At 56.3% G+C, this 12,870-nt stretch overlaps 1 protein-coding gene across 1 annotated transcript in view; it reads right to left on the reverse strand.

Annotated features, from left to right (window-relative positions):
• Positions 1 to 1,119: 1,119 nt before the first annotated feature.
• Positions 1,120 to 12,870, reverse strand: part of C7H19orf81 (chromosome 7 C19orf81 homolog) — a 53,672-nt gene continuing 41,921 nt past the window's right edge. Inside the window, exon 4 of the mRNA XM_069201805.1 lies at positions 1,120 to 1,330. Coding sequence (XP_069057906.1) covers positions 1,120 to 1,330 — 211 coding nt within the window. The remainder of the gene's footprint in view (positions 1,331 to 12,870) is intronic.

Here is a 12,870-nt window from a genome sequence, read left to right on the forward strand (position 1 = left end):
AGGTAAGGAAGACTACACCTGATATGGCATAAGACACTTCAGAGACAATGGGCTAGTTCAAGATAAAAGAGCTTCCTTGAAAATGGGGAGAAGTAAAGATGCTTACGATCAATAGAGAGCAAAACCCAGGGATGATGGATCATTTGGATAAGATTCCATCCGAAAAGGGTAGGTGGGGTCCAGAAGCTGGTGGTAATATTATTTAATAGTTACATTGCTTTATTCTTGGAGAAGATGAGAGTGTATTGCTTGGGGCATCACAAAATGAAGCTTGTCGAAGAAGGGTGTTCTGGCTTAAATAAACTTAATTTGGTTGCTGTAAAGAAAATGTTGTGCAAGGGTCTGAAAATAAGGAGATAGTATAAGGTGAAAAACAGAGGTTCTGATGGGGCCGAAAAATCTCAAGCAGAGAAGTTGTTTTTCCTGCGTGCTGTTTACATCACCAATGGTAGTTTTACACTTAGTGTTAGTTTTGAGGTTAGCTTACTGAGAAAAAGGAACTAAACAATGAGCTTGAAATATTTTCAGCACAATCAGGCTAGCGAAGGCATCGGCTTACTTTTAGAGTGGACATTACATCGATGCTGTAAGGTCACTTGTGGAATGACTTGGATCTGGGAGGTCAGTGCGGTTATGCCAAGGGCAATGAGAGTTGAGAAGTCGCAAGTCGGGCTGAATGACCAAGAGATCGAAGTGTGAGCTGGGGGAAAGCAGGGCCAAGAGAGTGTGTTGAGCTAGGCGAGGAGGTGGGTTAGAATACTAACATGTTAGCCCCTGCTAGAACAGTTTATTTCAGGCACTTCCGAGGTGGAAATTAATCTGTGCGCCACACTCCGTTATACTAAGAGAACCTTTTGCAAACTGGTACAGTTTCTGTACTGTATCTGTGCCATTCTCCCAAAGCCATTGGCGGGGCAGTGCAGAGCGTGGCCTGAAGACAGAGAATATAAAAGTGCAGGGTGACTTGTTGGGCGTGCACGTGAATTAATATGTGAGGATACACATAATCTTGATACACCAGAGCTGACTCCGTGCCAGAAGGCCTCTCTCCTCCACACTGCACCACTTTCATCTCTTTTTCATTGTTTATTGGTCGCATAGCAGATCACATTTCTATCTTCAAATCAAGCTGCCCAGCTTGCCCTCGTCCGCAGAACTGCTCAACATGTCCAAGATCTTCTTCCGCGCCAGCGCCCTCCTCAGGTGCAGTTTATAATCTTCCATGATGACGTCATCGTAGCGACGCAGAGGGAAAAGTTCGCCGTTGATGACCAAGCCGGACCGGAGAAACAGGTTCCGTGTTTGGAAGTCCAGCACGGTAATCAGCCACCTGTGGAAATGGTTTTGAGTGATTGAGTTCGAGAAACAGTTTGCAGTATTTTAGTGAAGATTCCTCACTTGCTCATTCCTAAAGAAAAATCACGTAGGCAGACAACTCACTCTTTAATGAGAGGATTTATTGTGGCTTTAAACCAATACCTGCTGAACCTTGAAACATCTCACCAGTGTCTCGCCAATGGACCGATTAACAAAACAATGGTACAACCACTAGCAACTGACCAACTGATGCCTCAACCACCAACCATTTATCAAGACACCCTTAAAATCAACCCACAAACTTACCTGACTTCTTAGCTACCAACCATTCACAACCTACTTGAGCCCCACCAGCAGTGCTTTAAATAGGCCTGTGCTCACAGGTACTGGGTACCAGCACTTATTATTTTTACCGAGCTGAGTACAGGCACTTCTCCCCTCCCCAAAGAGAGTACTAGTGCTCATGGCAGATTGATAAGGTAGGCACAGAGCGATTGGCCAGGCCCTAAGGGCTTCCTGTTGTAGGAGGCTAGCCTGGTTTGTAGTGGGTACCTTGGGTACTTACACCTTATAGCAGGTCCAGTTATCCCTTATTAGTGAAATGTAGGAGTGTTCTAGCAGCTTAGGCTATAGAGGTAGCTATAGCAGAGCAGCTTAGGCTGAACTAGGAGACATGCAAAGGTCCTGCAATACCAATTATAGTTACACAGTACTTACACACAAGTAAAGACAATACTCAGTGTTACCAAAAATAAAGGTATTTATTTGGGTGACACAGTACCAAAAATATCTTAGAGACAATGGGGGTCATTCCGACCCCGGCGGTCAAGGACCGCCGGGGCCGGGGATGCGGGAGCACTGCCAACAGGCTGGCGGTGCCCCGCAGGGCATTCTGACCGCGGCGGTTTGGCCGCGGTCAGACCAGGAAAACCGGCGGTCTCCCACCGGTTTTCCGCTGCCCTGGGAATCCCCCATGGCGGCGCAGCTTGCTGCGCCGCCATGGGGGATTCCGACCCCCTCACCGCCATCCTGTTCCTGGCGGTTCCGACCGCCAGGAACAGGATGGCGGTGAGGGGTGTCGTGGGGCCCCTGGGGGCCCCTGCCGTGCCCATGCCAATGGCATGGGCACTGCAGGGGCCCCCGTAAGAGGGCCCCACTTTGAATTCCAGTGTCTGCTTTGCAGACACTGGAATTCGCGACGGGTGCCACTGCACCCGTCGCACCTTCCCACTCCGCCGGCTCCATTCGGAGCCGGCTTCCTCGTGGGGAGGGGTTTCCCGCTGGGCTGGCGGGCGGCCTTCTGGCGGTCGCCCGCCAGCCCAGCGGGAAAGCCAGAATGGCCTCCGCGGTCTTTCGACCGCGGAGCGGCCATATGGCGGCTCCCTCCAGGCGGGCGGCTCCCACCGCCCGCCGGGGTCAGAATGACCCCCAATATTATTTCTATTGTGATTGCCTTTAATTTTGCTCGTTTTTTGTGCTTTTTGCCCCTTGTGCGCTCCCCCAAGCGTTCCGATCCCTGCCGCTGCCTCCCTGCGGCCCCGCCCCCCTCACGCCCCCATTCGCCGCTCCCTCCCGCCTCCCGCCTCCCAGCTGCTCCTCCCTCCCCCCTCCCTTCTTAATGGCTGGCGCTGCGCGTCGCGAGTGAGCGACCTCTGACCTGTTTCAGGTCCTGAGCTCGCCCCCCACGACCGCAGCACCAACCTGCTGCCTCCTGCCTCTGTCCCCCGACCACGCTGCTGTTTGCGTGTTCGAGGCCCTCCTCCACCCGCAGGCATCCTTCTGCGCCTCATCCCTGGTGTCTAGTGGGCTCTGCCTAGCTCCACTTGACCCGTGTGCCGCTTCCGACGTCCTGTAAGTTGTTTTTCTGATTGTTTTTCCGATTTTTCTGCGCCTCGCCGCCGGCGCTTCTGCCCCCGTTGTGCCCCCCTGATTGCTGTCTCCCCGATCGTGTACTGTGCCATTACTGTATTTCATACTGTGTGTTTTTTTTCTATTGTGATTGCCTTTAATTTTGCTCGTTTTTTGTGCTTTTTGCCCCTTGTGCGCTGCCCCAAGCGTTCCGATCCCTGCCGCTGCCTCCCTGCGGCCCGCCCCCCTCGCGCCCCCATTCGCCGCTCCCTCCCGCCTCCCAGCTGCTCCTCCCTCCCCCCTCCCTTCTTAATGGCTGGCGCTGCGCGTCCGCTGGCGCGCCGGAGGCGCGCCAGAGGCAAGCCCGTCTGCGCCCGTCCGCGCCTGGGCCGCGCCCAGCGCCTGGGCCGCGCCCAGCGCCACCCCCCCTGGTCCTCACGCCCCCGCATCACCCGCGTCCGCTACTCAACCAACGAACTCCGCGCACTCAACCCCGGCCCCTCCGCAGAGTGCTTCCTTGCAACCCTGAAGCACACAAAAGGACCTTTCTCCTGCCGCACCTGCAACTTCTCCTGCGACAGAACGGCGAAGCCAACAACAAGAACTCCCAACACCAACCACCTGAACTGCATCCTCATCAACACACGCTCCGCACGAAAACACGCCATCGAACTCTGGGACTTACTCGACACCACCGCCCCTGACGTGGCCTTCCTGACCGAAACCTGGTGGAACGACTCCTCGGCCCCAGACATCGCAATCGCCATACCGGAGGGATACAAAATCACCAGAAGAGATCGAACCAACGGAATCGGCGGCGGAATAGCCATCGCCCACAAATCTACCCTCAAAATCCACACCCACACGGACGACACCCTTAAGACAGCCGAACACCTCCACTTCCAGATCCACACGGACCCCAACACGACCCTTAGAGGAACCCTCATATACCGCCCTCCAGGACCAAGAGCCCCCTTCAGCGACACCGTCGCCGACCTCGCGAGCACCCACGCCCTCGCGTCCCCAGACTACATCCTCCTGGGAGATCTAAACTACCACCTGGAAAATAACAACGACGTCAACACCGCATCTCTGACCTCCAACCTCCTCAACCTCGGACTCCGTCAACTGGTCAACACTCCCACCCACATCGCCGGACACACTCTTGATCCCCTCTTCACCTCAAGCAACCACATCTCTTTCAGCCACACCTCCGAACTCCACTGGACCGACCATCACTGCGTCCACTTCTCTTATACGAAAATCACCGAACACCACCGCATCCCTCGACCTCCTCACCGCCACTGGGGAAAAATCACCCAAGACCAACTAACCAGCACCCTCGTCAAAGACCCTCCACCCGGCTCAACCGACCCAAGCACTGCCGCCATCAACCTCCATCAATGGATCCTCGACTGCGCCAACACCTTAGCCCCACTCAAGAAACCCACCGCCAACCAAGGAAAGAAAAAACCAGCCTGGTTCACAGACGAACTGACCGCCTCCAAAAGCCTCTGCCAGAAGCTCAAGAAGAAGTGGATCTTAGAGCGCACACCTGACAACCTCGCCTCCCTCAAAAACGCCAACCGGGAACACCACCAACGGATCCACGTCGCCAAGCGCGCCCACTTCACTGAACGCATCAACAACAACGCCCACGACTGCAAAGAACTCTTCGGCATCGTGAAGGAACTCTCAAACCCCAACGCCAACTCCAACGACATCCCGCCCTCCCAGAAACTCTGCGACGACCTCTCCACCTTCTTCCACCAGAAAATCACAACCATCCACGACAGCTTCAACGCCACTACGCCGCCAGACCCCACCCCTGACATCTCCACAGACGCCTGCCGCCTCACCGCCTGGACCCACGTGGACGACACCGAAACAATAACAACCATGAACACCATCCACTCAGGCTCCCCCACGGACCCATGCCCTCATCACGTGTTCAACAAAGCCAACGCCATCATCGCCCCCAAACTCCGCGAGATCATCAACCTCTCCTTCGACTCCGCCACTTTCCCAGACAGCTGGAAACACGCAGAAATCCAACCCCTCCTCAAGAAACCCAAGGCTGACCCCAACGACCTCAAAAACGTCCGACCGATCTCTCTCCTCCCTTTTCCAGCAAAAGTCATCGAGAAGATCGTCAACACACAGCTCGCCCACTTCCTCGAAGACAACTCCATCCTAGACCCCTCTCAATCCGGTTTCAGACGAAACCACAGCACCGAGACTGCTCTCCTCGCCACCACAGATGACATCAGAACCCAAATGGACAACGGCGAAACCTCGGCCCTCATCCTCCTCGACCTATCAGCCGCTTTTGACACAGTCTGCCACTGCACCCTACTGACCCGCCTCCATGGAGCCGGCATCTAGGATAAAGCCCTCAACTGGATCTCATCCTTCCTCACCGACAGAACCCGAGAGTCCGACTCTCCTCTTTCCGCTCCAAAGCCACCAACCTCATCTGCGGCGTCCCCCAAGGATCCTCCCTCAGCCCTACGTTGTTCAACGTCTACATGACCCCCCTCGCCAAACTGGCCCGCCAACACTTGTGGGACACCCCCGCGCCGCACGGCCACCAGCTGCTGTGTGTGCCCCCTCGCCTTGCCCCTGCCTCGCTGCCTGCCTCGCTGCCGGCTGACGCCGCTGGCGTCGGTTTTGCTTGTTTTGTCTAGCATTTGTGCTTGTTTGAACTGCATTTTCCTCCTGTGTTAGCAGCTTTTGCCTGACTTTTGTGCCTGTATTTTTTTCTAATCAGTTTCTTCATTTTCCTCCCGTGTTACCAGCGTTTGTCTGACTTTTGTGCCTGTATTTTTTCTAGTCAGTTTCAGCCCTTTGCGTTCTCCTGCCTGTCTGCCCACCTCCCTCCCCGCTCCCCGCTTCCCGCCACCACCGCTGACCACGCCCCTTTTTCCTTTCTGTTCCCTCCCCGCTCCCGCCTCCCAGCTGCCCCGCCCACCCGCGCACTTCGCCTTATATGGCGACCGTGCAACGCAGGTGAGTGTGACCCACTTGTGGGACACCCCCGCGCCGCACGGCCACCAGCTGCTGTGTGTGCCCCCTCGCCTTGCCCCTGCCTCGCTGCCTGCCTCGCTGCCGGCTGACGCCGCTGGCGTCGGTTTTGCTTGTTTTGTCTAGCATTTGTGCTTGTTTGAACTGCATTTTCCTCCCGTGTTAGCAGCTTTTGCCTGACTTTTGTGCCTGTATTTTTTTCTAATCAGTTTCTTCATTTTCCTCCCGTGTTACCAGCGTTTGTCTGACTTTTGTGCCTGTATTTTTTCTAGTCAGTTTCAGCCCTTTGCGTTCTCCTGCCTGTCTGCCCACCTCCCTCCCCGCTCCCCGCTTCCCGCCACCACCGCTGACCACGCCCCTTTTTCCTTTCTGTTCCCTCCCCGCTCCCGCCTCCCAGCTGCCCCGCCCACCCGCGCACTTCGCCTTATATGGCGACCGTGCGAACGCGCAGCGGTCACGCGCAGCGGGCGCGCCGATGGTGCGCCGAAGGCGCGCCAAAGGTAAGCCCGTCTGCGCCCGTCCGCGACCGGATCGCGTCCAGCGCCAGGACCCCTGGCCAAAGAAGATCCAGACCGACCCGCCTGACGTACTCCGCCGCCACCCTCATCGCTCTCAACACCGGCCGACTCCCAGACTGCCACCAAGCCACACCACGACGCACCCACGGACCCTTCAGCTGCCACGCCTGCAAGTTCTCCCGCACCCAGACCAGACGCACACCAGCACCCGCCAAATCGAACACCAGCAGCACCCACCTCAAGTGCATCCTGCTCAACACCCGCTCCGTCCACAGACACGCCATCGAACTCTGGAACCTCCTAGACGCCACCGCCCCGGACGTTGCCTTCCTCACGGAGACCTGGATGAACGCCTCTTCAGCTCCCGACATCGCCATCGCTATCCCAGAGGGCTACAAGATCGTCCGGAGGGACCGAAACGCCAACCAGATGGGAGGAGGCATCGCCATCATCCACAGAAACACCATCCGGATCACGACCAGCACCGACATCACCCTGACCAGCGCCGAACACCTGCACTTCGAGATCCACACCAACCCGAACACCACCCTCAGAGGCACCCTGATCTACCGACCCCCTGGTCCACGCACGCAATTCAGCGAGGACATCGCCGACTTCGTCAGCCCGCATGCCCTCCCCTCCGCTGACTACATCCTCTTGGGAGACCTCAACTACCATCTGGAGAACAACAACGACCACAACACCAGCACCCTGCTCGACAACCTCGCCAACCTGGGACTCAAGCAACTGGTGTCCACCCCCACCCACCTCGCCGGACACACACTCGACGCCGTCTTCTCATCCAGCACAGACATCCTCTTCAGCCACGCCACAGAGCTTCAATGGACGGACCACAGCTGCGTCCACTTCACCTTCAAGAGAACGACGACCCACCAACACCAGCAACAAGCCGCCCACAGAAGCTGGAACAAGATCACAGCAGACCAGCTCGCCACCTCCCTGAGCCAGCACCCTCCTGCCAGCTCAGCGAACCCCAGCCAGGCCGCCGACAACCTCACGAAGTGGATCAGCAACTGCGCGGACGAGCTCGCCCCGCTGAGGACCCCGCCTAGCAGACCCGGCAGCAAGAAGGCCCCATGGTTCACCGACGAACTCAAGTGCTCCAAGAAGAACCTCCGAGCCCTCGAGAAAGTCTGGAAAAGGGAACCAACACCGGACAACAGGACCTCCTACAAACTTGCCACCCGGAAACACCACCAGCTGATCCGCGCCGCCAAGAAAACAGCATTCAAGGACCGGTTGGACAACAACGCACACAACAGCAAGGAACTCTTCAACATCGTGAATGAGCTCTCCAACCCCAGCGCAGGAAACAACGAAATCACCCCATCACAAGACCTCTGCAACTCCCTCGCTTCATACTTCCACAACAAGATCGCAGACATACACAACAGCTTCAACAACCAACCAACGCACACCATGACCGAACAACCACCCCCCACCACCACCCTCCACGCCTGGACCCCGATCAGCACCGAAGACACCATCCGCACGATGAACTCCATCCACTCCGGATCACCGACCGACCCCTGCCCTCACCACGTCTTCAACAAGGCCGACGCTGTCATCGCACCCCACCTGCGAGACATCATCAACACATCCTTCGACACCACCATCTTCCCCGAGAGCTGGAAACACGCCGAACTCAGCGCTCTACTCAAGAAACCAACAGCGGACCCCACCGACCTCAAGAATCACCGCCCCATCTCGCTTCTCCCGTTTCCAGCCAAAGTCATTGAGAAGACCGTCAACAAGCAGATGGCCGCCTTCCTCGAGACGAACGGATCCCTCGACCCCTCACAGTCCGGCTTCCGAGCCAACCACAGCACCGAGACCGCCCTCATCGCCGCCACCGATGACATCCGAGCCCTGATGGACAATGGAGAAACAGCGGCCCTCATCCTCCTAGACCTCTCCGCGGCATTCAACACGGTCTGCCACCGCACCCTAGTACGGCGCCTCAGCAACATCGGAATCAAGGACAAGGCGCTGGAATGGATCATCTCCTTCCTCGACGGAAGAACACAGAGAGTCCGCCTACCACCGTACAAGTCAGAGGCCTCCGAAGTCATCTGCGGCGTCCCACAAGGATCATCTCTGAGCCCCACCCTCTTCAACGTCTACATGAGCCCCCTCGCGGCCATCGTACGCAAACACAACCTCAGCATAATCTCCTACGCCGACGACACCCAGCTGATCCTCTCCCTGACCAACGACCCCGCCGCCGCCAGAGCCAACCTGCACGAAGGGATGAAAGAGGTAGCCGAGTGGATGACGACCAGCCGCCTGAAACTGAACTCGGACAAGACGGAGGTTCTCATCCTGGGCTCTTCACCCTCCGCCTGGGACGACTCCTGGTGGCCTCCCGCCCTGGGCACCGCACCCAAACCGACAGACCATGCACGCAACCTGGGCTTCATCCTGGACTCGTCCCTCTCCATGACCAGGCAGGTCAACAACGTCTCCTCGGCGTGCTTCAACATCCTACGCACACTTCGGAAGATCTTCTGGTGGATCCCCACCGAGACCAGGAGGACCGTCACCCAGGCCCTCGTCACCAGCCGACTGGACTACGGTAACGCCCTCTACGCCGGTACCACCGCCAAGCTCCAGAAGAGACTCCAGCGGATCCAGAACGCCTCAGCCAGACTCATCCTCGACATCCCACGATCCAGCCACATCTCCGGACATCTGAGAGACCTGCACTGGCTCCCCGTCAACAAGAGAATCACCTTCCGCCTCCTCACCCACGCACACAAAGCCCTACACGACCAAGGCCCGAGCTACCTCAACAGCGAGTCAACTTCTACGCTCCCACGCGCCACCTCCGATCAGCCAACCACGCCCTCGCCGCCGTCCCCCGCATCCGAAGAGCGACTACAGGAGGAAGGTCCTTCTCCTACCTGGCCGCCAAGAACTGGAACTCCCTCCCGACCGACCTGCGCCTGACCCAAGACCACCTCTCCTTCAGGAAGAAGCTGAAGACCTGGCTATTCGAGCAGTAGCGGCACCCCCCCCCCCAGCGCCTTGAGACCCTACGGGTATGTAGCGCGCTTTATAAGTGTCATTGATTGATTGATTGATTGAACATCACCTCAGCATCATCTCCTACGCCGACGACACCCAGCTCGTCCTCTCCCTGACCAAAGACCCACTCACCGCAAAAACCAACCTCCACGAGGGACTAAAAGCCATCGCCGAGTGGATGAACGACAGCCACCAGAAGCTCAACTCCGACAAGACGGAAGTCCTCATCCTCGGGCGCACCCCTTCGGCCTGGAACGACTCCTGGTGGCCCACCGGTTTCGGACCCCACCCCAGCCAGCCACGCAAGAAACCTCGGCTTCATCCTGGACTCAGCCCTCACCATGTCCAAACAGGTCAGCGCCGTCTCCTCTTCCTGCTTCAACACCCTTCGAATGCTCCGCAGAATTTTCAAGTGGATCCCAACAGGAACCAGAAAGACGGTGACCCAAGCCCTCGTCAGTAGCAGACTTGACTACGGCAACACACTCTACACAGGCATCCCAACAAAAGACATCAAACGACTACAGCGTATCCAAAATGCATCCGCCCGCCTGATCCTTGACATACCCCGCCGATGTCACATCTCCCCTCACCTGAAGGACCTCCACTGGCTCCCCGTGGACAAGAGGATCACCTTTAAACTCCTCACCCACGCTCACAAGGCTCTACACAACACCGGACCTACCTACCTCAACTCCAGACTCAACTTTTACGCCCCCACTCGTCAACTCCGCTCTGCCAATCTCGCCCTCGCCATCGTCCCCAGGATCCAGCGCAAGACCGCCGGCGGCAGATCCTTCTCCTTCCTCGCCGCCAAGACCTGGAACTCTCTCCCCACCTCACTGCGCCAGACCCAGGACCTCCTCGCCTTCAGGAGACTCCTCAAGACCTGGCTCTTCGACCGCTAACAGCTCACCCCCCCCCCCTCACCCCCCACCCCCAACCAGCGCCTCGAAACCCTGACGGGTACATAGTGCGCTTTACAAATGTTATGATTGATGATTGATTGATTGAATATTCCTTCTGGAGGTAAGTATTATACACAATATATACACTAGACACCAAAATTAGACAAGTAAATAGTCTTAGAACAATGCAAACAATAGGAAATGCTATAGATTGCAATGGGAGAAAATAGGTCTGGGTCAACACAAACCATATACTAAGAAAGTGGAATGCAAATCACAAATTCCCCCCTTGACAAGTGTAGTGTATGCAGATTCACTGGGAGAGTAAGATTCCAGTAAAGGTAAGTAAATTACCCCGCCCCTGAGCCAAGAAAAGCAGGAGTAAAGTACTGCAAGTTTCCTTAGGACACACTACACCTCGTGATTGGGATTTTGCAGCAGCCAACCAAGTCTGCAAAGAACAACAGCTGGATTCCTGGACATGAAGACCTGCAAAGGAAGGGGACCAAGTCCAGAAGTCAAAAGAAGTTCCAGGAAGGACACGAGCCCCTGCCAACCCAGAAGAGGGTGCAAAAGAAGAGTCCACGGTTAGTCGAAGACTGCAGAAATGCACCCTAGGAAGATGCCAGCGGGTTCCTGCATGATGCAAAAGATGTCCCACGGCGTGAAGATCGTTGCAGACGTGATTTTGTGTTGGAAGTCGCCAACAAAACTTGGCTACGACAAAAGAGCGTTTTGCGTCAAAATGTCGCTGGATGGACCCAGGAGGGACCTGGGGGCCTCAACTCTGTGTGAGGAGGAAGAGGGGGCTCTCAGAACTTTAGAGAGCCCTCAGGGTGCCAGCCAGCACCCCGGAGGTCCCAGAAAACAGGGACAAAGGAGGTGCAAAACGTGGTTGATGCAGCACAGCAAAGGAAGGTCCCACGCAGCCACAGAACAACTCAGCGAGTTGAGCGTCGCAGGATGGAGTGCTCGTGACCTGGGCCAGGCTGTGCACAAAGGAATTCTGCAAAGAGTGCACAGAGGACTCAGGAGGTGAAGAAGACGCAGTACACAGGGGTATAGTCGCTCTCAGAGAAGGCAAAGTCTTACCTCCTCCAAACTGCATCAGCAGGACCTCAGGACAGTCTATGTCGATGATGTCCACCACCTGTGTCCTTAGGAGCACGCTCGTCGCTGTGAGAGGAGTCCCAGGGTACTGGTTGTCGTCTTGGAAGGTGCCTGCTTGAAGCAGGCGAGTGACTCTGTCACCCTACGGGAGATTTCTTCGGTCCTTCTGGTGCAGGATGAAGACAGGGAGTCCCCAGAGTGTGCAGAAGAAAAATGTCTCTTGTAGACACCTTGTTGCAGTTACAGCGTTTCTTGGAGCAGGCTGTGGTTTATCCGAGGTCAGAAGAGTCTGAAGTTGTTGCAGAGGATTCCTGAAGGAAACTTGCAAGCAGAATCTGAAGAGAACCCACAGGAGAGACCCTAAATAGCGCTGAGAGGGGGATTGTCTACCTTACCATGCTAAGGACCTATCAGGAGGGGTCTCTGACGTCACCTGCTGGCACTGGCCTCTCAGAGCCCTCCAAAGTGCCCCCACACCTTGCAAAGCAAGATGACTGAAATCTGGGACACACTGGAGGAGCTCTGGGCACCACCCCTGGGGTGGTGATGGACAGGGGAGTGGTCACTCCCCTTTCCTTTGTCCAATTTCGCGCCAGAGCAGGGAAGATGTGGTCCCTGAACCGGTGTAGACTGGTTTATGCAAGGAGGGCACTATCTGTGCCCTTCAAAGCATTTCCAGAGGCTGGGGGAGGCTACCACTCCCCAGCCTGTAACACCTATTTCCTAAGGGAGAGGGTGTAACACCCTGCTCTTAGAGGAAATGCTTTGTTCTGCCTTCCTGGGACTGGGCTGCCCAAACCCCAGGAGGGCAGAACCCTGTCTATGAGGTGGCAGCAGCTGTAGCTGCAGTGCAAGCCTCAGAGAGCTGGTTTGGCAGTACCAGGGGTCCATGGTGGAGCCCCCAGGATGCATGGAATTGGATCCCAAATGCCAGATTTGGAATGGGGGGGCAATCCCATGATCTTAGACATGTTACATGGCCATATTCTGAGTGGAAGCTACATATAGGTATTGACCTATATGTAGTGCACACGTGTAATGGTGTCCCCGCACTCACAAAGTCCGGGGAAATGGCCCTGAACTATGTGGGGGCACCT

This window comes from Pleurodeles waltl, chromosome 7 (assembly GCF_031143425.1).
Source record: "Pleurodeles waltl isolate 20211129_DDA chromosome 7, aPleWal1.hap1.20221129, whole genome shotgun sequence".
Classification (NCBI taxonomy): Eukaryota; Metazoa; Chordata; class Amphibia; order Caudata; family Salamandridae; genus Pleurodeles; species Pleurodeles waltl.